The 26,582-nt window shown below is 40.4% G+C and overlaps 1 protein-coding gene across 2 annotated transcripts in view; it reads left to right on the plus strand.

The window, feature by feature from the left end:
- Positions 1-26,106, plus strand: part of LOC120931776 (pendrin-like) — a 103,276-nt gene extending 77,170 nt beyond the window's left edge. For both annotated transcript variants that reach the window (XM_040343538.1, XM_040343537.1), the window contains exons 9-21: positions 3,897-4,044; positions 4,195-4,308; positions 4,497-4,574; positions 5,373-5,468; positions 6,813-6,919; positions 8,182-8,251; positions 12,304-12,396; positions 12,486-12,581; positions 12,714-12,935; positions 16,111-16,165; positions 19,714-19,856; positions 22,420-22,512; positions 25,849-26,106. In XM_040343538.1, the coding sequence (XP_040199472.1) occupies positions 3,897-4,044; positions 4,195-4,308; positions 4,497-4,574; positions 5,373-5,468; positions 6,813-6,919; positions 8,182-8,251; positions 12,304-12,396; positions 12,486-12,581; positions 12,714-12,935; positions 16,111-16,165; positions 19,714-19,856; positions 22,420-22,512; positions 25,849-25,908 (1,375 nt within the window). In that variant the 3' untranslated portion in view covers positions 25,909-26,106. The remainder of the gene's footprint in view (positions 1-3,896; positions 4,045-4,194; positions 4,309-4,496; positions 4,575-5,372; positions 5,469-6,812; positions 6,920-8,181; positions 8,252-12,303; positions 12,397-12,485; positions 12,582-12,713; positions 12,936-16,110; positions 16,166-19,713; positions 19,857-22,419; positions 22,513-25,848) is intronic.
- The last annotated feature ends 476 nt before the right edge of the window (positions 26,107-26,582 follow it).

Genomic DNA, 26,582 nt, shown 5'->3' on the forward strand with positions numbered 1-26,582 from the left:
CCATTAAAAAAAAAAAAAAAATTCAGTTTTAGGCCGATACGTATTCTTCTACATATTTTTGGTAAAAAAAAAACACAATAAGCGTATAGTGATTGGTTTGCGCAAAAGTTATAGCGCCTACAAATTAGGGGATAGAATTATGATATTTTTTTTATTCGTTTTTTTTTTTACCCGGCATTGTAGAGCCACCTTGTGGCCGTTATTTGACAATGGCCCGGTCTCCAAGTAGTTAAAATAAGAAAAGGTAGAAGGCATGGGCTGCTGGAGATATCAGTATAATACTGTATCTATATATATATATATATATATAATATTGATAGATATATACCTGTGTATGTATGTGTGTGTATATGTATGTATGTGTGTGTGTGTGTGTGTGTGTATATATATATATATATATATATATATATATATATATATATATATATATATATTTTCATAGAAAAAAAAGTGTATAAATCAGGCCTAAAGTACACCGCTCAGCGCTAACTAATCCTACTCTTCCTGAGTCACCTTAAAAGTTATGCAGAAAATATATACAGAATAAAAACCCTTAATCCTCTGAATAAATCAGAGAGTGAAAAAGTAGCCATTTAAGTTATAATGATACAAAAATATTATAAAATAACACAAGGAGCAGTCCAATCCTTGCAACAGTCCAATGTTATAACAGTGCTAATTATTGGATAAGTGTCCAACTCCACATTGGAACTATGATGATGTAGCAATTGAATCTAAAATGGTGGGAGATCCTAGGTAGTAGTCTGTATGTGCACCCTACACCGACTCCCAATCTTCACCACGTGAGGCACTCTTCCCCCTATGAGGTTAAACTCACCAGAACATTGAAAAGTATCAGCCTTAAGTAATGATATCCTTTAACTAGATTCCCATCATCAAATGCAGAAGGTAAGTGAATATTGTACTTCAATCGGGATCATAAAATACAAAAAATGCTGACATAGCGTAATACTGTTTTATTAAAACTTCCCCAAATACAAATACCCTTCTTCTGATATATGTACAATAACACACTGTTAATAAAGCATGGTAAAAGATCAAGTGTAGTCACTGATTCACTGTCCCCTGAACTCGCTCGTGTTGCATACATGGCGCTCGCGATCACTTTCTGGTCGGGATCAGCTGATGGTGAGACACACTCGTCAATTCCGGTTTAGCCGTGGTAGTTACGCCCTTACGCGCTTCGTCATATCCGACTTCAACAGAGGTTGGATATGACGAAGCGCGTAAGGACGTGACTTAAATGGCTACATCATCATAGGTTCAATGTGGAGTTGGACACTTATCCAATAATTAGCGCTGTTCTAACATTGGACTGTTGCAAGAATAGATTATATATATATATATATATATATATATATATATATATATATATATATATATATATATATATATATATATATATATATATATATATATATATATATATATATATATATATATATATATACACACACAGTCATGCTCGAAATTGTTGGCACCCCAGGAATTTTTCTAGAAAATCAAGTATTTCTCACAGAAAAGTATTGCAGTAACATATGTTTTGCTATACACATGTTTATTCCCTTTGTGTGTATTGGAACACAACAAAAAAAGGCAGGAAAAAAGCTAATTGGACATAATGTCATACAAAACGGCAAAAATGGGCTGGTCAAAATTCTTGGCACCCTTTCAAAATTGTGGATAAATAAGACTGTTTTAAGCATGAGATGCTCCTTTAAACTCACCTGGGGCAAGTAACAGGTGTGGGCAATATAAAAATCAGACCTGAAGGTCTCAAGGTTACAAGTCCATCTCCAGAGATCTAGATTTGCTTTTTTCTACAGTGCGCAACATTATCAAGAAGTTTGCAACCCATGGCACTGTAGCCAATCTCTCTGTGCGTGGACGGAAGAGAAAAATTGATGAAAGATTGCAACGCAGGATAGTCCGGATGGTGGATAAGCAGCCCCAAACAAGTTCCAAAGAAATTCAAGCTGTCCTGCAGGCTCAGGGAACATCGGTGTCAGCGCCAATTACCTGTCAACATTTGAATGAAATTAAACGGTATGGCAGGAGACCCAGGAGGACCCCACTCGTCTTGTGGACAGATGAGACCAGGATAGAGCTTTTTGGTAAAGCACATCATTCTACTATTTACCGAAAACGGAATTAGGCCTACAAAGAAAAGAACACAGTACCTACAGTGAAATATGATGGAGGTTCAATGATGTTTTGGGGTCGTTTTGTTGCCTCTGGCACTGGGTGCCTTGAATGTGTGCAAGGCATCATGAAATCTGAGGATTACCAAAGGATTTGGGGTCGCACTGTAGAGCCCAGTGTCGGAAAGCTGGGTTTGCATTCAAGATCTTGGGTCTTCCAGCAGAACAATGACCCCAAACATGGTCAAAAAGCACCCATAAATGGATGGCAACAAGAGAGAATTCTAAAGTGGCCAGTTCTACAGTAAATCCCATGAACACATGTGGAGAGATCTTAAAATTACTGTTGGGAAAAGGCGCCCTTCCAATATAAGAGACCTGGAGCAGTTTGCAAAGGAAGAGTGGTCCAAAATTCCGGGTGAGAGGTGTAAAAGGCTTATTGATGGTAATAGGAAGCGACTGATTTAAGTTATTTTTTCCAAAGGGTGTGCAACCAAATATTAGGTTAAGGGTGCCAAGAATTTTGACCAGCCCATTTTTGGAGTTTTGTGTGACATTATGTCCAATTAGCTTTTTTTCCTCCCTTTTTTTTGTTTTGTTCCAATACACACAAAGGGAATAAACATGTGTATAGCAAAACATGTGTTACTGCAATACTTTTCTGTGAGAAATACTTGATTTTCTGGAAAAATTTCTGGGGTGCCAACAATTTCGAGCATGACTGTGTATATATATATATATATATATATATATATATTCATTTGTACATTCAAAGCTTTCTCTTGCAATACTGACTTGCAAAAATGATTTATGTTCGATGCAGTTTTAAAACTAGTGTTTCTGAAGATAAAGAGTGAACTTTTTTTCTAAACTCGCCGTATAAGACGACCCCCTTCTTACTAGTCTGTCTGGAAGCTGAGGGGTAGCCAGAACAACCGCTGACAGGGAAAACCGCTGACAGGAACATTCTTTATTCAGCTTTTTCAAATCTCACTGTGCCCATTACATGCCTCACTGTGCCATCAACATGCCTCACTCTGCCACCCCATGCCTCACTGTGCCGTCAAAATGCCTCACTGTGACATACCTTTAGTTCCTGACAGGGAAAACCGCTGACAGGAACATTCTTTATTCAGCTTTTTCAAATCTCACTGGGCCCATTACATGCCTCACTGTGCCATCAACATGCCTCACTCTGCCACCCCATGCCTCACTGTGCCGTCAAAATGCCTCACTGTGACATACCTTTAGTCCTGTACCTCGGGCGTCCATTATTCAAAAGCCACGCCCCTCCTCATGCTGTTTCGTGATAGGTGCCTGTGTTCCGCCCATCACGGAGGTCCTCTCGTCTGAAGCCGAGGATGAGAAGACATCCGTGATAGGCGGAACACCGAACAGAGGCTCTGCTGGGAAACCAAGTGTTCCGCCTATCACGGAACACCAAAATGAGGAGGCTCGGCTTTTAAATAATGGATGCCCGAGGTCTGGTACTGGTGTATAAGACGACCCCCGGGTTTTGAGACAAGTTTTTAAGCCCAAACGGTTGTCTTATACGCCAGAAAATACGGTAAGTTTTTTCTCTTGATCCAGGGCCCTCCTCACTCTGCTCTCTTCCTGGATTCACAGGCTTGGCTGAGAGCAGCATGAGACATTTTTTTTTTTTTTTATAAAGTGAATATAGATAATTTATCTATAATATAGAAATTATAAATATATTCTTTCTTTTAAATACAGATTTATTCCACCTGTGGCACCAGATGTAAGCTTGTTCTATGAGATGCTTGTACCAGCCTTTTCCATTGGAATATTGGCTTATGCCCTAGCTGTTTCTTTGGGGAAAGTGTATGCCATAAAGTACAACTATGAAATTGATGGAAACCAGGTACAGTACAGGAACATGTAAAAATGTCATAGCCCCTTCTGTACATGGACAGACAGATATGTAAAATATATCTTGTGCAAGTAAATCAAATTAACAAAAATGTTATCTTCCATGGGAAAATACTTTTATATACTTTTATATTCTTTATAGGAATTTATTGCATTTGGCATCAGCAATATATTCAGTGGATGGTTCTCTTGCTTTTGTGCTACAACGGCCCTGTCCCGCTCTGCTGTGCAAGAAAGTACTGGTGGTAAAACACAGGTAAGGAAGTACAACAGATTTAAGTTGTGTAGTTGTCCTTGACCATTCATAGTCGGGATCCATTCTGCCTTTTCTCTCCCCCCACCCCCCTTGAATTTACATACACTAAACAAATTCTGCTATTACAGCATTCTAATCTATTCCAGTTTTGGTACCTAATACTAAGATATTTGATCTGTTTTTTTCAGATTGCTGGTTTGATTACTGCAGCCGTTGTCATGGTATCCTTGCTCTCAGTTGGTACATATCTGGAGCCTCTGCAAAAGGTAATTGATAGCTATGGGAAGTCTCACAGAAAATGGACAGGTTGCATTTTAGTACATTGGTACAGACTGTCACAGAATTTATTTTTCATCTTGTAGTATTATGTGAAGGAAATATTTAAGAAATTGAATCATACCTATGTAGATGGGAAGATGTAGAGTGCCTGACATATTCATGTGCTGTATATATTTTGGGGGCCCCAACTGAGGATGAAGCATAATACTTGAACCATCACACAGATAACAGTGACCCATGAAAACTGGTAATCAACGCATTTATTTCAGAGGCAATAATCTCCTGCAACTAGACAAAAAATGGCCAATGGAAAAATCCAAAGGAGAATTCCAAGCTCTACTTACCGACCAGCCTGCGACCAACCAGATTAACCTGTCTAACAGTATGCGTTTAAAACAGGGGTTTAGTTGCACAAATTTGCAAATGCATGCTTAAGCTACAGAGCCCCGTCAAGGCACCCTGGTATCTGTAGTTCTATCTCTAACTTATAAGAGGCTCCATTGTGGATGCACATGCATTCTGATGAGATAGATGAAGGCAGAAAGACTCGAGGGAGCTCATACCTCCTTAAAGGCAACTGAAGCATGCATAAGCTCATATACAGTTACTTCCAGGTTAAGTCACCTTTCATCAATGCTGCTCAGAAGTATGCAGCCAAAGACGCCCTATGAGACTGATTATGAACACACGTCAGAAAAACAGTTCCCCCAATACATTTTGTGCTAGGTAATGTTTTTGTTAAAATCATTTCCTAAAATATTGTAAAATGCATGTTTTCTTTATAGTCTGTTTTGGCTGCCATAGTTATATCCAACCTGAAGGGGATGTTCTGCCAGGTGGTGGATGTTCCTCGCTTGTGGAGACAAAGCAAATGGGACACAGTAAGCATTAATGCTAATATTATCCTTTTCTCAAGCATTTTTATTTTAAAAAAAAGTTCAAATTATTCAATGTAGATGTCTATCAGTTTATCATACTAGAGTACTCCTTTACAGTGATATCGCTGGATTCTGAAGGGTAATGTCATAATTTATTTACAGATAATTTGTAATTCCACAGGCAAAATATAATGCAATATATTACTGTACATAACTAAATGGCACAATATGTTATATATTACATCAGATGTGCCCTGTAATGCCCCGTACACACGATCAGAAATTCCGACAGCAAAAGTCTGATGTGAGCTTTTCATCGAAAATTCCGACCGTGTGTATGCTCCATCAGACTTTTGCTGTCGTTTTTTATTTTTTGCGCTATAAACAAAAATAGAGCGACAATTTTGAAAAAAATTCAATATTTTTTACTTTTTGCTATAATAAATATCCCCCAAAAATATATAAAAAAAAATGTTTTCCTCAGTTTAGGCTGATACGTAATAAGCAATAGAAATCACAATAAGCATTTATTGATTGGTTTGCGCAAATATTATAGCATTTACAAAATAGGGGATAGTTTTATGGCATGTTTATTAATAATTTTTTTTTTTACTAGTAATGGCGGCGATAAGCGATTTTTTTTTTCTTTTTCTTTCGTGACTGTGACATTATAGCGGACACATCGGACACTTTGAACACATTTTTGGGACCATTGTCATTTTCACAGCAAAAAGTGCTATAAAAATGCACTGATTACTGTGAAAATGACAATACCAATGAAGTGGTTAACCAGTAGGTGGCGCTAAGATGATCAGTGAAGAACGGGGAAGGTGTGTTTACACACACCTCTCCCCGTTCTTCAGCTCTTGTGACCGTTCGCAGGACACAGGCGGCGATGGGGTCCGCTGGGCTCTTAAAGGCGACATACCTGTATGTGCCTGTGCCCAGCCGTGCCATTTTGCCGACATATATAGTCTGTAGGGGGTCCTTAAGTGGTTAAGTTCCCTGTTCTCTAAGAACCAGCAAAGAGGGTTTTCTCCTCTCTATGGTATCGCTGGCACTTAGTCAGTCAACATGCACACGTACTTGTGTGCCCTCTGCACAGTTCAGTTATATAACTATGAACAATATTACAGAATATTGTCCTGCCAAACACCTTTGTCAAGCCACTCAAAACACAATAAATAGTTGTGGTGGAGGTCTTAGCAGCTAAATATACGCACTTTAATGGTGTATATGAAGCCTGGTGTCTTTTTTATACAGCAGTGTGTACTTGATAAAATCATTAAAAGGCCTTTTATGCACTGAATGTTAGTTTACGAAACTTATATACGTGTTTCATTTCAGGCTATCTGGCTCTTCACATGTTTTTCATCTCTGCTCTTGGACATTGATTTAGGATTATTGGTTGGTATCATCTTTGGACTGTTTACCATATTCCTTCGTGTCCAGTAGTAAGTATGATATTTTGCTTCTAGAACCACCATTATTGAATATTTCACAGCCAGGACAACCAATACTGGAGTTAAAGGGACACTTTCACAAAGCAAAAACATATGTTATAAAAAAAGCAATTTTTCTTCCAACAAATATATTGCATTTTAATTCTGGTATAGAGACTTAAAACATGACCTGTTTTTGAACCAAAATGTAGCACAACGTTTGGGGAATGGCTGCTTTGTAATCCTTAAAGCCCCCTTAAAATGCTGGTTAGAATTACAAAAACTCTGGATCTGACTTCTTGCTCCTTTTATTAATCCAGACCATAGCTTTTACACCTGCAGTGATACTACAGAGTGCTAAGAATACATTTATGTGTGATGTAATTTGGTGTTCCAAGTCTTTGCAGCTCTAAAACAGCATTTTGGTACACCTAATAGTGGGATGGATTCTGACTGGTGGGGGGCAGTGTTGATTACTGCATTCAACGTAATATTAATAAATTCCTATTCTCCCCTGTTAGATTGCTAAGCAGAAAAAACAACATCTAGCTTATTTGGCAAGTAAAACCTACTTGTAGCACCACTTTAATGCCACGTACACACCATCACAAATGTTCGATGTGAGCTTTTGGTCGGATATTCCGACCGTGTGTCACCTCGTTCATGGCGATTGGCATTTCCGAGCAACATTTGTGCGACTGTGTGTATGCAAGACAAGTGTGAGCCAACATCCGTCAAAAAAAATCCACGGTTTTGTTGTCCGAAATTCCGATTGTGTGTTTTAAATTACCGATCCAGTGCCCCACTAAGAAAAGGGAGTGCAGGCATCCAGGAATGCTTCATCAAGAGAGCAACGATGCCGCACACCAACAGCTCAGCATGTATTGGTGGATGGAAATGGCCTCAGCACTAGCTCCTCCTTGACTACACCCACTTAGCATTATGCCCCGGAGTGGGGGCGAAACACATTAGTGGCGTAGTCAAGGAGAAACTGAGAATGAAGCCATTGCCTTCCATGTTCACACACTGAGCTGTCGGTGTGCGGTGTGCCTATATTGGCTTATTTGGCAGGTCATACTAATGGGACTAGCGCACTCTGTTAAATTATTATTTGTATCTGACTTAAGTTATTACGCGAAGGAGAATATTTTAATATTAAATATGTTTTATAATCAGTGGTATTATGCTTTATTAACTGTTCATTATACTGAGCTAATATATTAGAGAATATAGAGAATATGTGTCAACTGTACTTTCATTTATTTATTTTTCAGTCCATCATACAGTTCTCTTGGAAATATCTCTGGTACAGATATCTACAAAGATATTGAAAAATACAAAAATGTATGTATGAAATAGCACTAGAAAATGTAACAATTAACAGTTCTGGAATTAAAACGCATCTACACCTCAGGCCCCATACACACGAGAGGATTTATCCGCAGATACGGTCCAGCGGACCGTATCCGCGGATAAATCCTCTCGAGGATTTCAGAGGATTTCTATGCGATGGCGTGTACACACCATCGCATTGAAATCCGCGCTGAAATCCTCTGCCGATGACGTGTCGCGCCGTCGCCGCTATTATGACGCGGCGACGGGCGCGACGCTGTCATATAAGGAATTCCACGCATGCGTCAAATCATTACGACGCGTGCGGGGAATCCCTTTAGACGGATGGATCCGGTAAGTCTGTACAGACGAGCGGATCCATCCGTTGGAATGGATTCCAGCAGATGGATTTGTTGTGCATGTCAGCAAATATCCATCTGCTGGAAATCCATCCCAGGGGAGATTTATCTGCGGATAAATATCCGTTGGCGTGTACACACCATAGGATCTATCCGCAGAAACCCATTTGATGGGATTTATCTGCGGATAGATTCTATGGTGTGTATGGGGCCTCACTAGATCTCTTGGAATGCCAAGCAATCCTTTTTTTCTACCTTTGAATAGTGTGGAAGAATCAAAACCTTTTTATTGCTGTCGATGCGATGGAAGATCTCCACTCAATTCCTGTTCTAAAACAGAGACTGGAAGTAAGAGGAAATCTCTCCAAAATATTAAGGGAACAGTGCCTTGACAGTCACCGCAAAACAGGGAAATTGTGTCTATTTCTTGGTGACAACTGTAAAAAAAAATTGAAATCCCCCTCACTTTTAGTCTTGGTAACATTGAGGACACACATCAGTTAAAGAGGAGCTCCAGTCGTTTTTGTGTTAATTAAAAGTCAGCAGCTACAAAAAAATGTAGCTGCTGACATTTTTAATAAACACACACTCGATCAGATCCAGCGATATGATCACCCGAAACCTTTGCTCCTCTTCCTCTCCTCTCCCCGGCGTTGGCATTTCAGCTGTGAGCACCCTGCTGTGACAGCTTGCGGCTTCACAGCTGGATGTGCACGAGTCGCGCTGCGCCTGCTAAATGGTCCTGCAGTCTTCTGGAACCTCTGTCGTGACCCAGAAGACTGCAGGGAGGGAGGGGGAGAGGAGAACTTCTGCTTGGAATGCCTAGGCGATCTGAGCGGAGGTGGGAGCGGGTACCTTTCAAAATTAGGTACCCGCTTTCTCCCCCCCCAAAAAATGCCAAATGTGGCTAGAGAGGGGGAGGAGTGCTTAAAGCGGATCTTCCCCTTTTGGGTGGAGTTCTGCTTTAATACCCAACGCTTTCCTTGCTCTAAGCAAAACTAAAAAAAAAGGATACACTGGAGTTACACTTTGAAAACAAGGCAGGCTTTATAGATGAAAACTAGTGATCTATATACTACAATCCCAATTCAAAAACAGTTAGGACGCTGTGTAAAATCTACATAAAAACAGAATGCAATGATTTGCAAATCTCTTAAACCCATAATCTATTCACAGTAGAAAGTAGAAAATACATCAAATGTTTAAACTGAGAAAATTTACAATTTTAAGAAAAAAATAAGGTCATTTTGAAACTGGCCACAGGTCAGTAACATGATTGGGTATAAAAAGAGCATTTCTAAAGAGTCAGAGTGAGAAATTTCAGAATAATGTTCCTCAACAAGAGGACAACGCCAGAAACGCAATGCATATGATCTTGAGGCCCTCAGATGGGACTGCAATAAAACAGGCATGATCCTGAGATGGACATTACTGCATGGACTCAGAAATTAAAAAAAATCACCGTCACTGAACACAGTTCGCTGTGCCATCCAGAAATGTAAATAAAGTTCTATCATGCAAAGAAGAATCCATATTTAAACTTGGCCAAAGCGCATTTTAAATGGTCTGTTGCAAAGTGGAAAACTGTTCTGTGGTCAGACAAATCGAAATTTGACATTCTTTTTGGCATCCATGGGTCCCGCATCCTCTGAACTAAAGAGGAGAGGGACCTTCCAGCTTATCAGCTCTCAGTTCAAAAGTCTGCATCTCTGATGGTATGGAAGTGCGTTGATGTGTATTGGATGGGCAACTTACACACCTGGAAAGGTCCCATCAATGCTGAAGGATATATCCAGGTTTTAGAGTAGCATATGCTCAAAACAGAATGGGACAACATTCCTCTTCCAGAACTACAGCAACTGGTCTCCTCAGTTCCAAGACGTTGTTAATAGAAGAGGTGATGCCACACCATGGTAACATAGCCCTGTCCCAGATTTTTTGGAATTGGGTTTGTACTTTGCCAGCTTTTTGTTGTCCTGCCCCAACATTCTTTTGAGATGCAATGCTGCCATTCATTTCAAAATAACCTTATTTTTTCTTAAAATTGTAACCTTTCTCAGTTTAACCACCTCAATACCGCACGCTGTCATATGACGTCCTGGTACTTAGTTGGGGATATCTGAATGATGCCTGCAGCTACAGGCATCATTCAGATATCCTTATTTCCAGCCGGCGATTCTGCGCACCATAGGAATGATCGTAGCGGCAGTTCCGCCGCTTGATTGTTCTTATAGGTGACGGGAGGGGACGTCCCTCCCTCCCCGCCGCCATCTGGTGCTTCTCTGGGCTCTCCCGTGCCATCGGGGCCCTGGAGAACGAATCGGCTGGCGCCAGATGACGAGGATAGAGATTTCCAGTGACCAGATGGTTCCTGCTAGTTATGACGTCATGCCCGGGTACCCGGAAGTAAACAAAGCCTCAATCGTGGCTGTCGGCATGAGATCGGTGAATTTTTTTCTTGATCTCATGCTTTCAAGCCTGGAGGAGAGATGCGGGGTCTTATTGACCCCGCATCTCTCCATAAAGAGGACCTGTCACAATGATTCCTATTACAAGGGATGTTTACATTCCTTGTAATAGGAATAAAAGTGATAAGAAAAAATAAAAGTGTAAAAAAAAAGAATTAAGTAAAAAAATTAATAAAAAAATATTAAAACGCCCCTGTCTCCGGTAGCTCACGCTCAGAAGCAAACACACACTTAAGTCCTGCCCACATATGTAAACGCTGTTCAAACCACACATGTGAGGTATTGCCGCGTGCGTTAGAGTGCGTGCAACAATTCCAGCCCTAGACCTCCTCTGTAACTCTAAACTGGTAAACTGTAAAAAAAAATATGAAAGCGTCGCCTATGGAGATTTTTAACTACTGAAGTTTGGCGCCATTCCACGAGTGTGCGCAATTTTAAAGCGTGACAAGTTAGGTATCGGTTTACTCGGCGTAACATCATTTTTCACATTATACACAAAAATTAAGCTAACTGTACTGTTTTGTTATTTTTTAATTAATGAAAAATGATTGCGCAAATACCGTGTAAGATAAAAAGCTGCAATGACCGCCACTTTATTCCCTAGGGTGTCGGCTAAAAAAATATATATAATGTTTGGGGGTTCTGAGTCATTTTCTAGCAAAATTATGATTTTATGAAGGAGAGAAGTGCCAGAATAGGCCCGGTATTGAGGTGGTTAAACATTTGATATTGTTTTTGATATATGTTTTCTATTATGAATATAATATGGGTTTGCAAATCATTACATTCTGTTTTTATGTAGATTTTACACAGTGCCCCATTTTTTCTTTTTTTGGTATTGAGGTTGTATATTATGTTGTGTGTTTGTCCTGTTAAGAGTAGGATGGTGCCTCCTTTGTCATAAAGAAACTTTCTATTTATCTAGTAGTAATAATACTTATAAGGCTAGTCACCCAACAAATTAACTGTATTGTTTAAAAGCATTTGGAATACAAAGAAAATAGGAAAAATGTGATACGAATTGTGCACAGCACAGCATTTACTGTCAAACGCAGCCAACTGATACAGAACCTTTCTATAACTGCATGTGTAGTTCTGCTCCTAAGCATCTATTAAATCAAAGTTTATTACAGCTAGAAATATTTTCAAATAACTATTAAAGTTTAGCTGAAAGTGTTTTTAATGTAATTTTTAAATTGTTGCTGGCTAACCTATGTTTCTTCTTGGTAATTTATAGGTTGAAGAGCCAGAAGGGATAAAAATTGTCCGCTTTTCCAGTGCTATTTTCTATGGAAATATTGATGTCCTGAAAGATGGAGTTAAATCTATTGTAAGTATTTTTTATAAGCACAGAGAGTGTTCATTTCTTACCTTCTCACAGTGTGTTAAGAGTTTAACTTACACAAATATTTTCCATAGGTTGGGTTTGATGCTGTTAGAGTTTTTACCAAAAGAACAAAGGCTCAACATAAGATTAATAAGCTTCTCAAGAAAGAGAAAGTTTCAGCAAATGAGGTACCTTACATGTTACCTTTTAACTAATGTAAATTGAAAAAAAATTACATTTTTTCTTTTTAATGAAATAAATGCACCCAGTGACTGCATGCATATAATGTATACTGTATGTGTTATGATACTTTATTCCAGAATGGGATTGACAAAGAGTCATCTACTGATGAATATTCAGAGACTGATGATGACTTGGAAGAAGCAGAAAACAAAGAGACCAACAACATAAAGCTGCAAATAGATTGGAATACAGAACACCCTGTCAGTGTGTCCGTCCCGGTGGTCACCATACACAGCCTCATTTTTGATTTTGGACAAGTAATCTTCCTTGATGTGGTAGCAGTGGATACTTTAAAGGGGGTAAGTAAGTTTGTTTAATACTGTATATTCAAAGCTGTAATGTAAAACCATAAAGTAATACACTGGTGAAAATGAATTGTACCTAATATGTTATAGGCTGCTTTCCTGTCCTATAAGCCAACCTGTAAATTTGGCCTGCGGCAAATAATTATCATTACTGTTTCTTTTTTTTTACATGGGTTAGCAATTAAGAAGGGACTCTGGGGAAACCGCTATTTACCGATGAGATACACATATGGGATCTGTTTCTGTTTTTCTGTCCATCTAGTTCAGATATTTACAACATTCTGCCACATAGCACAGTCCTTTTTGGCAGGGCAGTCAACCTAATGTTTCTCTTCAGCAGTTAAAGTGATTGTAAACAATCACCTTGTAAAACAACCTATTCAGTTTAAAATAGAAATGAAAGGCAAAACATTTTTGTATAGATATAAAAAAAACCATCATAAATACCTTTTTCCCCTTTTTTTTATAAGTGATTACATTCACTCTGTTCTCAGCTGCAGAACTACTTTAACTGCTTGCCGACCAGCCGCCGCAGTTTTACGGCGGCAGGTCGGCTCTGCTGGGCGAGATCACGTAGATCTACGTCATCTCTCCCAGCAGCCAATAGGGACGCGCTCGCTCTTGACTCCCGCGCGCGTGCCCGGCGGGCGCGATCACCACCGGGCACCTGCGTTCGCTCGTTACAGAGCTAGAACTGGGAGCTGTGTGTGTGTAAACACACAGCTCCCGGTCCTGTCAGGGGAGAAATGCCTGACCGTCTGTTCATACAATGTATGAACAGCGATCAGTCATTTCCCCTAGTGAGGCGACCCCCTATAATTAGAACACACCCAGGGAACATACTTAACCCCTTCCCCGCCCCCTAATGTTAACCCCTTCCCTGCCAGTGTCATTTTTATAGTAATCAATGCATTTTTATAGCACTGATCGCTATAAAAATGCCAATGGTCCCAAAAATGTGTCAAAAGTGTCCGAAGTGTCCGCCATAATGTCGCAGTGCCGAAAAAAAATCGCTGGTCGCCGCCATTACTAGTGAAAAAAAAATATTAATAAAAATGCCATAAAACTACCCCCTATTTTGTAAACGCTATAACTTTTGCGCAAACCAGTCAAACGCTTATTGCTTTTTTTTTTTTTACGAAAAATATGTAAAAATACGTATTGGCCTAAACTGAGGAAAATATATTTTTTTTATATATATTTTTGGGGGATATTTATTATGGTAAAAAGTAAAAAAAAATCATATTTTTTAAAAATTGTCGCTCTATTTTTGTTTATAGCGCAAAAACGAAAAACCGAAGAGGTGATCAAATACCACCAAAAGAAAGCTCTATTTGTGGGAAAAAAAGGACGCCAATTTTGTTTGGGGGGCACGTCGCACATCCGCGCAATTGTTAGTTAAAGCGACGCAGTGGCGAATCGCAAAAAGTGCTCTGGTCTTTGACCAGCAATATGGTCCGGGGCTTAAGTGGTTAACTTGTATCTATTGTATATGCATATATATAAATCCATTACCTTTGTATGTAGTTACTAACAATAGATAAACTACATACAAAGTTAAAGGATTGTATATATGTAAATAAATGTGAATGGGTTTGGAGTGCTCTAGCTCCATCTGGTGGCAATACAACCCAAATTCCAAAAATGTTGAGACGCTGTGTAAACTTTTCATAAAACAGAATACAGTAATTTTCAAATCTCATAAACCCAGGGCCGTCATCAGGGGGGTACAGGCAGTACACCTGTAAGGGGCCCGTATGGCAACCCCAATTTTTTTTATTTATTTTTTATAATTTTTTTTATAAATATTTATTTTTATTTTTTATTAAAGGGCACAGAGGTCCCCAGGGACCCGGATGGCAACCCTCCTTTTTTTTTATAAAGAAAATATATTTATGTATATATAAAAAACTGCTGCGATAAAGTGCACAGCCTATTTGCCTTTAGTAATTCAACCCCTTTATGTCAGCAATTCTGAACCAGGGTTCTGTAAAACCCTAGGCTTCCTCCAGAGGTTGCTGGGGGTTCCTTGAGCTGTGGCTAATTGACCTTCCCTTTAATGGTGCCTCCATAGTTCCAGGACCAACACCACTTGGCAGACATATCGTTTCTATAGTGCTTGTGCCATGACCGTCGGCTCCAGTGCACATGTACTGGAGTGACGTCACGCGACTCCAGTCAATAGCAGAGCCGGAGTCCACGGCCCTGGAAGATGCAGTTTCTGTCGGTAGGTCCTGGTGGTAAGGCATATCTTTCAACACTAATGGTGCTGTCGGCTCTTCAACGGTCCTGCTGATACTACCTACTGTATATTGCAGCCTATAAGGTGTCCCCTGGCCCTTACGTATTTTAGAAGTAATATCTAAATCCTATGGGACAATTATCCCTCTTACATGAATATGTAATTTGGTGATTTCACCATCCTTACCTATTAAAGTAACTGGCCAACGTGTTCACTCCTTCATTGGCTCTTCACTGGATGTACCTTCAGCTGCCTTACCACCAGGACCTACCGACAAAAACTGCATCTTATCTACCTTAATTAATATCCTTCGATATACTAATCCCCACAGGTTTTTATACAAAACCCTATCCAGTACCCTGGATGAAATACCAATAGCTCTTGAAGAAGCGGTTATCCGCAAAACATGTAGAGCTTGTTTGAAATCTACCACTACATATGCTAGTCATCATACTTCTTTGATGTCTCTCTCGGACCAGTATTGGTTTAATTTGATCCTTTGTTGATTATTACAATTTTTTGTGATAATTTTTTCTTTGTTTTTAATGTCTTTTATAAATGTATCTACTGTAATGTTGATCCAATAACCCCTGCGGGATTGCATCAATAAAACACAATTTATGTCAATGATTAGTGCCTATGAAATCCATTCTTGTTCCTCCCCAACATTAATTCTTTCAAAATATGCAGGACGTGGCACTGCACTACTATAAGACACCCACAGTTCCATCCTGTGGTTGGTGTACTTTTATCTCTTTTTTAAATATTCATTGTTACTGAGTCATATGAATCACAAACAATGAATAATATTTGTTACATATACTGCACATACAGTATACTATTATGTTAGTGCTAATGCATTCAGTTGTGAGTGTTCTGCTTTTTTTTTATAATCTTTATTTCATGGAAATCTCTCCTATGTTTTAGATTTATAATGAATTCCAAAGGATTGATGTAGATGTGTATATTGCAGGATGTGAGGGTAAGTTGACTGTTGCTTGGTTCTTAATTAATTATTTTTTACTGCTTTCTTCTTAGTTATAATTTGTCCAACATTTATTAACTTGGTTTGAAGTTTTCAGTTTTTAATTTGTAAGGATGTAACTTGTCCCAATTAATAAAATATATAAATATGATTATTACACAGCAACTACATAACATTGTGAATCAACATAAGTTCTGTCTCTCCAATCTAACCATTGAAAGTGTAATCTCCATAACTTAAAGCGGGGGTTCACCCTAAAAATGATTTTCTAACATTACATCCAGCTCACTCTCTACATTCACAGTATGCTGTTTGTTTTTTTTGTTTTTTTCTGTACATACCTCGTACAGCTATTTTCTTCCCCGACTTCTGGGTCGGGACTCCCGCGGGAGTGGGCGTTCCTATCCAGCAGGTGATTGATGTGATGACAAAAACGACCTCACCCCGTCGCATAAGGAGCGTCACAAGTTGCCGAAAGCAGCCGAACGGCGAGTCGGCGCTATATGGCGCCTGTGCACCGACGTTCGGCTTCTTTCGGCAACTCGTGACGCTCCTTATGCGATGGGGGGAGGTCGTTTTTGTTATCACGTCAATCACCTGCTGGATAGGAACGCCCACTCCCGCGGGAGGCCCTACCCGGAAGCTGGGGAAGAAAATAGCTGTACGAGGTATGTACAGCAAAAAAACAAACGGCATACTGTGAATGTAGAGAGTGAGCTGGATGTAATGTTAGAAAATCGTTTTTAGGGTGAACCCCCGCTTTAAGCCTCGTACACACGACCGTTTTCCTCGGCAAAAACCATCAAGAAAACTATTGTGGATCTCGACAAAAAAAAATGAGAACATGCTCTCAATTTTTTCGTCGTCGTTCTCGTCGGCCTGGTTTACGACGAGAAACACGTTCCTGTGTATGCTTATAAACCTGCGCATGCTCAGAATAAAATATGAGACGGGAGCGCACCTTCGGTAAAAGTTCGTAATGGAGATGGCACATTAGTCACGCTGTAACAGAATGAAAAGCGCAAATCGTCTCTCACCAAACTTTTACTAACACGCGGTAACACGAGATTAGCAAAAGCAGCCCAAGGGTGGCGCCAGTGAAATCGAACTTCCCCTTTATAGTGTCGTTGTACGTCACCGCGTTTGAGAACAACAATATTTTGTCTCGACAGTGTGTATGCAAGGAGAGCTTGACAAGAATCTCGTCAAGCTTGACAAGAACCTTGTCGAGGAAAACGACATTTCTTTTACGACAAGATTCTCGGTCGTGTGTATGAGGCATTACAGTTAAATTGTGTTGAGATGTCGATAACCCCAATCTTATTAGGATAAACAGACAGTGACTCGATCCAGATGACACCTTCTTGATCTTGTGAAGTTTAATCCATAAACTGTGATGATCTTACAACAATGAACATCGGATAGGTCAAAAGATCATAATGTGATCTAGTCCATGAGACATGTGGTGAGATGTATTGCTGGGAAAAGAGGATGGGGCTAACTATACAGGATAAGCTGAGATACAGGAAGGGGAGGAACACGGACAGAATAATGCATATAACATTTAAAGGCATATCACAAAGCATGTGAAACATGACAACATATATGCCTATAAAAACAATTCCCTTACGGGTTAGACATTTAAAGGGGTTGTAAAGGTTTGTTTTTTATGTTCTAAATAGGTTCCTTTAAGCTAGTGCATTGTTGGTTCACTTACCTTTTTCTTTCGATTTCCCTTCTTTTTTTTTTTTTTTCTTAATTTCTCACTTCCTGTTTCTCCTCAGTAAGCTTTCCACCATCATCCAAGCTGTTCTGGCTGGGGGTTAGTCAGCCAGAACAGCTTACTGAGGAGGAACAGGAAGTGAGAAATTCAGACAAAGGAAAAAAAACATTTAGAAGGGAAATCGAAGGAAAAGGTAAGTGAACCAACATTGCACTAGCTTAAAGGAACCTATTTAGAACATACAAAACAAACCTTTACAACCCCTTTAAAGTTGTAGTAAAGTCTGCTTTGCAACTTTTACCTACAGGTAAGCTTTGTTATAAGAGATATTCCAATGAGTAGCAACTGGTTAGGTCACTTGTGCACACGCACTGTGCTCTCAATGGACGGCATGCCATCCATTAAAAGAGCTGTGCCGAGTCCCAGTGACATCATCGCGGCTCAGCCATTCAAACAGGCAAAGCCTTTGAACCTGGAAGTAAGACTGGGTGAAGATTGAAGCCCTGTCAGCAGTGACACCTTACAGCTGGAGGGCTTAATTTTACAGATAAGTCTTTCATAATGTGCTAGTATGCGATGCATATTAGCACATTATGCTATTACATTTGCGGAGGGCTTGGAAGGTTTTTCTAGTTACATCTATTCACTTTAAAATTCCAACCTTTCTATGAAATGAGTTTTGATGCATTTCCATTTTAGAAATAAGGGTGAAACACAAGCATACGGAAATAAAGAATTCTATTTAAATATACTGTATATGAACCTTCTAGCCTGTCACTGTGATGGGTGAGCTCACAATAGTATGGCTGGGGAACTTTGAGAAATAGGGAAAGATTGTCATCCATAAATTGGGTTGATAGTTGTATACCACAGTGCTCTGGATTTGGAAGGCTGTGGAAGCTGTTTGGAAAAAAGTACCTGATGTACAGACATCTGTACCCTGCAATACCAAAAATGCTTAAGATAATCAGGGGAAATAATATAGGAATAAAATAAATAGTTCTATTTCTATGCATGGAAATCCCCATACTGCTAATCTTCTACAAAACAAAGGAGCATGTGTCATAAGAAGTCGAAAGAGACAAAAATCTCCCCCCTACAAGCAGCTTTTTCTTGCATTTTGAATCACTGTTTCTTTTTTTATATTCCCACTATGAATATGCATAACTGTGTGTATTTTTTATTACATTTTTTCTGAAGAAAGCCACACGGCTCAGCCTTTCTTAACCTATCTTCCCTAGAGGAACCCTTGAAATGGATTTCAGGTTTTGCGGGAATCCCTGTTTAAGCAATTCATTGGTGGTCAGTGGGAAAAAAAAGCCTCCTTACAGTGGTGGTCAGAATGCCACATTTACAGACAACTTAAAAAAACATTGGTGTCATGCCGCTGGCTCTGCCAAGTGGTGTTGGTCCTGGAACTATGGAGGCACCATTAAAGAGGGGGGGGGGGGGTCAATTAGCCACAGCTCAGGAAACCCCAGCAACCTCTGGAGGAAGCCTAGGGTTTTACAGAACCCTGGTTGAGAATTGCTGACATAAAGGGGTTGAATTACTAAAGGCAAATAGGCTCTATGTGCAGTTGCTCCAGAACGTAGTAAATGAGGTAAAGCTTCACTTTGCAACCCGCTCCCAATCGTGTGCAAGGAAGATAACAAAAAAAAAAAATGTTTTGCTTGCACATGATTGAATGATGGAAGTCAGGAGAGCTTCTGCTCATTTACTAAGCTCTGCAAAGTGCACAGCCTATTTGTCTTTAGCAAATCAACCCTAATGTAAATAGATTAAGCTATCTGTTTAATGTGACATATTTTACCCTTTGCAGACAAAGTGTTTGGACAACTGGAATCATGTGGTTTCTTCCAAGACACTATAAAACCAGACATTTGTTTCATGACAATTCATGATGCTGTTCTACACATACAGAAGCAAAAGAAGCGTCCCTGTAGCAATGGTCTATTTGATCTGGTATGATATTTTCCAATTATTCTGTGCACATGATTGTGTGTTTATTTGAAATAATCATAATTTTAGAGGAGGAAAATGTTGAATTTAATGGTCATACATTTATAATTTTTGAACAGCATAGCAGATTACATTGACTTTACGTTTGCTTTTTCTGCTAAGTGAACATCTTTTCTTAGACTAGGAGTGTTTATAAATGGGAACACACACATAGGTCTGTATATACACTATATTGTCAAAAGTATTAGGCCGCGTACACACGATCAGTCCATCCGATGAGATGAGAGACCGTTCTCCTCGGTTAACCGATGAAGCTGACTGATGGTCTGATGTGCCTACGCACCATCAGTTAAAAAAACGATCGAGTCCATCTCGGTGACGTAAAACACAACGACGTGCTGAGAAAAATGAAGTTCAATGCTTCCAAGCATGTGTCGACTTGATTCTGAGCATGCGCAGGTTTTTAACCGATGCTTTTGCATACTAACCGTCGGTTTTGACCCAACGGTTAGGCGTTCATCGGTTCAATTTTAAAGCAAGTTCTAAAATTTTTGACCGAAGGATAACTGACCGATGGGGCCCACACACCATCGGTTTGGACCGATGAAACGGTCCTTCAGTCCGTTTCCATCGTTTTTGACCGACCGTGTGTACGCGGCCTTAGCACGCCTGCCTTTACACGCACATGAACTTTACTGGAATCCCAGTCTTAGCCCGTAGGGTTTAATACTGAGTTGGCCCACCCGTTGCAGCTATAACCACTTCACTTCAACTCTTCTAGTAGTGTGTCTATGGGAATGTTTGACCATTCTTCCAGAAGTGCATTTGTGAGGTCAGGCACTAATGTTGGAGGAGAAGGCCTGGCTCGCAGTCTCGAAAGGTGTTCTAGCGGGTTGAGGTCAGGACTCTGTGCAGGCTAGTCAAGTTCCTCCACCTCAAACTTGCTTATCCATATCTTTATGGACCTTGTTTTGTGCACTGTTGCACAGTCATGTTGGAACAGGAAGGGGCCATCCCCAAACTGTTCCTACAAAGTTGGGAGCATAAAATTGTCCAAAATGTCTTGCTATGCCGACTCCTTAAGAGTTCCCTTCACTGGCACAAAGGGGCCAAGCCCCTGAAAAACAACCCCACACAATGATCCCCCCCCTCCACCAAAGGATTTGGACCAGTGCACAAAGCAAGGTCCATAAAAGGTAAGAACAGAAAAGAAAAGGAAATTGTCTGTTTCCCCCAGCAACACAGTCAGTGCAGTCTGACAGCAGGAGGTTTCCCCACCACCAGAAAACAATGATCACTGGCAGTGATCGCACAAAACATTTTTTTTACAGGAATGGATGGATTTAAAGCGGAGCTCCACCAAGAAAAAAAAAAATCAAAAATGCTGCAAAAAATATATTTTATACATACCTGAAGTGCCTGTTGCTAGGCAGATCGTCCTAATCTGCCACTTCCTGATCCGCGGTCCATCTTCTTTCTTCTCCTCCTCGGCTGCCTCCGGGGGAATGGGGTCGGTGTCTTCTGGGACCTTGTGTGTGTGTGTGTGTGTGTGTCCCAGGAGACATCACCCATTCACGTCGCGCGGCTCGTGCATGCGCAATAGTGAATCGGGCGGTGAAGCCGCAAGGCTTCACTTCCTGATTCCCTCACCGAGGATGTCGGCGGGGCAGCCGAGAGCCGAGCGTTTGTTCGGCTGCCATCATCGCGGGCACCCATCGCGGTCTGATGGACCGTTTTCATTAGACCAAACCGATCGTGTGTGGGCCCCATTGGTTATTTATCCATCGGTTTAAAAATGTGAAACTTGTTTTAAAAATAACAGATGGATACCTAACCGATAGAAAAAAAAACGATCGTTTTGTAGGCACGTCATGCTCAGAATTGCATGCTTGGAAGCATTAAGCTTCGTTTTTTTTCAGCACGTCGTTGTGTTTTACGTCACCGCGGTCTGACACGATCGATTTTTTAACTGATGGTGTGTAGGCACGACTGGAAAAATCCATCAGACCGCTCTCATCGGATTGACCGATTGTGTGTACAGGGCATTAGTGTTTTGAGTGTTGAAGCCAGATTTCCATAACAAAGGCCGGTTGACATTTTGGCACCCACTGGAACACCCCTCCCCCTCCTTTTAGGTTCACTTCTTGTACATACATTTTTTCTCATTCTGCTGATGTTAATTGCATTTCTGCTTATTGCAAAACAGTGTGTGGCAAATAACTCTGCAAAGCTAAGGTGCCATTTAACCTTACAATCTTGTAGGCACAGGTCTACTTTGCCTATTGGTAAATCCAGCCCTAGTGTTGGTACAGTGAATAAAATAATACATGCTGTGTTCATTCTGCAACATAAAATGTCATCAATGATTGAAATTAATTGTGAGCATGATGTATAGTGTTATGTGTGGTGTATTGTACAGCATGCTTCACAGTTGGAGGAGGGTGGTTCCTGAACTGTCCAAATGCAATGAGATTATGTAGCTGAGATGTATGCAAGTTATGTATCCAATCCGTAAAAAAAAAAAAAAAAAAAAAAAAAATGTTTTAATTGTTTTCCACTTTTCTAGAAATCATGCATGCAGGACTCTGGCCAGTTGGTGGAAATGAAAGAACTGACAGAGTACAAGACGGCACAGATCAAGTTAAATCGGCAGGAAGAGGTAATCTTTTCATTAATCCTTATTTCACTAGCCGGTGTTTCGTCCAGCTAGGCAACCTGTCAGAATTTGAAACGGAAGTGACAAATTTGTCGCCGCCGTCTTGCTACACTCCGCACTTGTACACAGCAAGGATGCAGTGAGAAAGTGGCAAGCGGACATCTTGTTACACCCACCAGAATCTGGCATTTCACACTTATTTTAACCACTAAGCAGAGCTTATTTAGTGATATTGAGTGTTTTTAAATCCGTCTGACTGTTTTGATGTTGAATTGTAAAAGCAGCGGCAAGCCTGCTGATGTCACAGGTTTGCTGATCTGACAGAACACTGCTTATTTTACAATTCAACATCAAAACAGTCATACAGATTTCCAAATACTGTATTTCACTATACAAGTTAAGTTTAGTGGTAAAAAAGAGTGGGAAATGCCAGACTCCGGTGGGTGTAACAAGATGTCTGCTTGCCACCTTCTCACTGTATCCTTACTGTGGACGAGTGCGGGGTGTAGCAAGATGACGGCAACTTACTAATGTTAGAAAGACATTAACCGGTTAAGACCCGGACCATTATGCAGGTTAAGGACCTTGCCCCTTTTTGCGATTCGGCACTGCGTTGCTTTAACTGACAATTGCGCGGTCGTGCGACGTGGCTCCCAAACAAAATTGGCGTCCTTTTTTTTCCACAAATAGAGCTTTCTTTTGGTGGTATTTGATCACCTCTGCAGTTTTTATTTTTTGCGCTATAAACAAAAATAGAGCGACAATTTTGAAAAAAATTCTATATTTTTTAGTTTTTGCTATAATACATATCCCCCAAAAAGATATAAAATGTTTTATTTTTCCTCAGTTTAGGCCAATACGTATTCTTCTACCTATTTTTGGTAATTTATCGATTGGTTTGCGCAAAATTTATAGCGTTTACAAAATAGGGGATAGTTTTATGGCATTTTTATTATTTTTTTTACTACTAATGGTGGCGATCAGCGATTTTTTTTTCGTGACTGCTACATTATGGCAGACACATTTTTGGGACCATTGTCATTTTCACAGCAAAAAGTGCTATAAAAATGCACGGATTACTGTGAAAATAACAATGGCAGTGAAGGGGTTAACCACTAGGGGGCACTGTAGGGGTTAAGTGTGACCTAATGTGTGTTTCTTACTGTAGGGGGCAGGGCTGGATGTGTGACGTCACTGTTCGCCGTTCCCTATATCAGGGAACAGAGGATCACTGACACTGCCACAGAGAAGAACGGGGAAGGTTTGTTTACACTCTCCTCTCCCCGTTCTTCAGCTCATGTGACCCGATTGCGGGACACCAGCGGCGATCGGGTCCAGCGGGTGTGGACACGGAGCTTCGGACCGGGTCGCGAGCGTGCCGTCGGCGGTGCGTTTGCGACCCACGACTGGGCTCTTAAAGAGGATGTATACAGTATATACGTCCATGTGCCCAGCCGTGCCATTCTGTCGACGTATATAGTCATGCGGCGGTCCTTAACCCCTTAACGCCCGCCGCACGACTATTTACATCCGCAAAATGGCACGAACAGGTAGAAGGGCGTGTATATATAAGTCCTTGCCTTCTAGCGGGTGGGGGGTCCGATCGTGACCACCCCGCCGCTGCGAGCGGATTCCCGCGGGGAGCGATCCGGGACGACGGCGCGGCTATTCGTTTATAGCCACTCCGTTACGATCGCTCCCCGGAGAACGGGGAGAGCCGTATGTAAACACGGCTTCCCCGTGCTTCGCTGTGGCGGCGTATCGATCGAGTGATCCTTTTTATAGGGAGACTCGATCGATGACGTCAGTCCTACAGCCACACCCCCCTACAGTTGTAAACACACACTAGGTGAACCCTAACTCCTACAGCGCCCCCTGTGGTTAACTCCCAAACTGCAACTGTCATTTTCACAATAAACAATGCAATTTAAATGCATGTTTTGCTGTGAAAATGACAATGGTCCCAAAAATGTGTCAAAATTGTCCGAAGTGTCCGCCATAATGTCGCAGTAACGAAAAAAATCGATCGCCGCCAGTAGTAGTAAAAAAAAAAAAATTATAAAAATGCAAAAAAACTATGCCCTATTGTAAACGCTATAAATTTTGCGCAAACCAATCGATAAACACTTATTGCGCTTTTTTTTACCAAAAATAGGTAGAAGAATACGTATCGGCCTAAACTGGGGGAAAAAAAATGTTTTTATATATGTTTTTGGGGGATATTTATTATAGCAAAAAGTAAAAAATATTGAATTTTTTTCAAAATTGACGCTCTATTTTTGTTTATAGCGCAAAAAATAAAAACCGCAGAGGTGATCAAATACCACCAAAATAAAGCTCTATTTGTGGGGGAAAAAAGAACGCCAATTTTGTTTGGGAGCCACGTCGCACGACCGCGCAATTGTCTGTTAAAGCGACGCAGTGCCGAATTGTAAAAACGCCTTTGGGCATTTAGCAGTATATTGGTCCGGGGCTTAAGTGGTTAACCAATATTAGAAAAACTTGCACACTGTATTTGTGTACCAATGCTTTTAAAATGTAATGATTCATTTTTTTTTAAAGTCTGCATAAAACCTTTAACTTTGGGTTGGATAGAAATTCGGAAGGGTCGCGCCTCTTTGGTCTTTGTTGCTGTCTGCGTCTCCACTGGAGGGATTCAGCCTCTGTATTTGTACTTTCTGGTACTAAAAGTGATGGGAATTCCAAAATGTTTGAGTTGTCACAAAAGGAAAAAATGTGATAGAAAATCTTCCAACGAGTTAACATGCTCTGTCAACAACTGAAGAGTGAAAATCCCCTCACTTTGGAGAGCTATCCTTTAACGGGGGTCAAAAACAAAAGTTTTGGTTTCTCAAAGGCCCCGTACACACGACCGGTTTTCTCGGCAGAATCCAGCAAGAAACTCGATGGGAGACGTATTCTGCCCAGAAAACCGGTCGTGTGTACACTTTTCGCCGAGAAACCCGTCGGGAAACTCGTCAAGCCAAAAAGAGAGCATGTTCTCTATTTTCTCGTTGGGCAGTGGGAAAATTTGGCTCGATGAGTTTTTTGACAGCCGAACAAGGAACTCGATGGGGAAAACTATGTGTTTCGCCCGTCGAGTTTCTCGGTCGTGTGTACGCGGCCATACACTTGAATGGCTTGTTCAGAAGAGCAGCATGGTAGCACAAAGCACCCAAACAGCAAACATCTGTTCAGAAAATATTAAAAAGTCATCAGGCTGGTTTCTTTGCCCTACTGCATTATTTACTTCAGTATTGTTCATTGCACTGCCTGAAGAACTTTATTTTTATCGCATTATTAATTATTATATTTGATAATGTATTTATTACAAAACAGAAACCTGAAGACTCCAGTGGTGGCAATCTCTCCAATTTATATCCCAACAACAGAAGCTAAAAAGAATATTTTGCAACCCAAGAAGATTTTGTGATCTAAGAATAAGGACCAGTATGCAGCAATATATCGATGAAAATCCAGAGTGTGGGTTATGGAAATCAATGCTACTGTTATAGATGCTGGAATACATCAATTTAAAAGTCATGTGCAAAAAGCTCTTACGAAACCACAGGGAAAATAAATTTAGTTGGTCATACATCTCAGGAAATATATTCAGTATGAAAATCCTACAGGCAACATACCACAAACCTCAGATGTTTTGCAGAATTCTCCTGGCTACTGAATCAGGATTAGTTAGTTCCAGCTTAAAATGAGCTGGACTGGGACTAAGAAACAGCCTTGGCATGCGCCATTTTTTATTTGTGGTCTTGACCAAAGTGTGCTAAGCCTAGTCAAGCAATAATGTTTATGTATAGACCTCGCTGCTGACAGGGGACCAAGAATAGCTAGCCTGTGGAAATGTATTCGGTTATTGAAACATTTTGACTGTGCAGTGTAGAGCAAGCTCACCATAAATGGAAACGATAAAATTAGATATGTTCTGGATTCAAAATTGTGATACATATGTTACCCATAGACGTTAGATGTCTGTGGTGACCCAACCAACTATTCTGTAAGGAGTACAATCTAAAAGCTGTAATGCTGTTGTCTTCTACTCGCCCTTCACCGCTCCA

The sequence above is a fragment of the Rana temporaria genome, chromosome 3 (assembly GCF_905171775.1).
Source record: "Rana temporaria chromosome 3, aRanTem1.1, whole genome shotgun sequence".
Classification (NCBI taxonomy): Eukaryota; Metazoa; Chordata; class Amphibia; order Anura; family Ranidae; genus Rana; species Rana temporaria.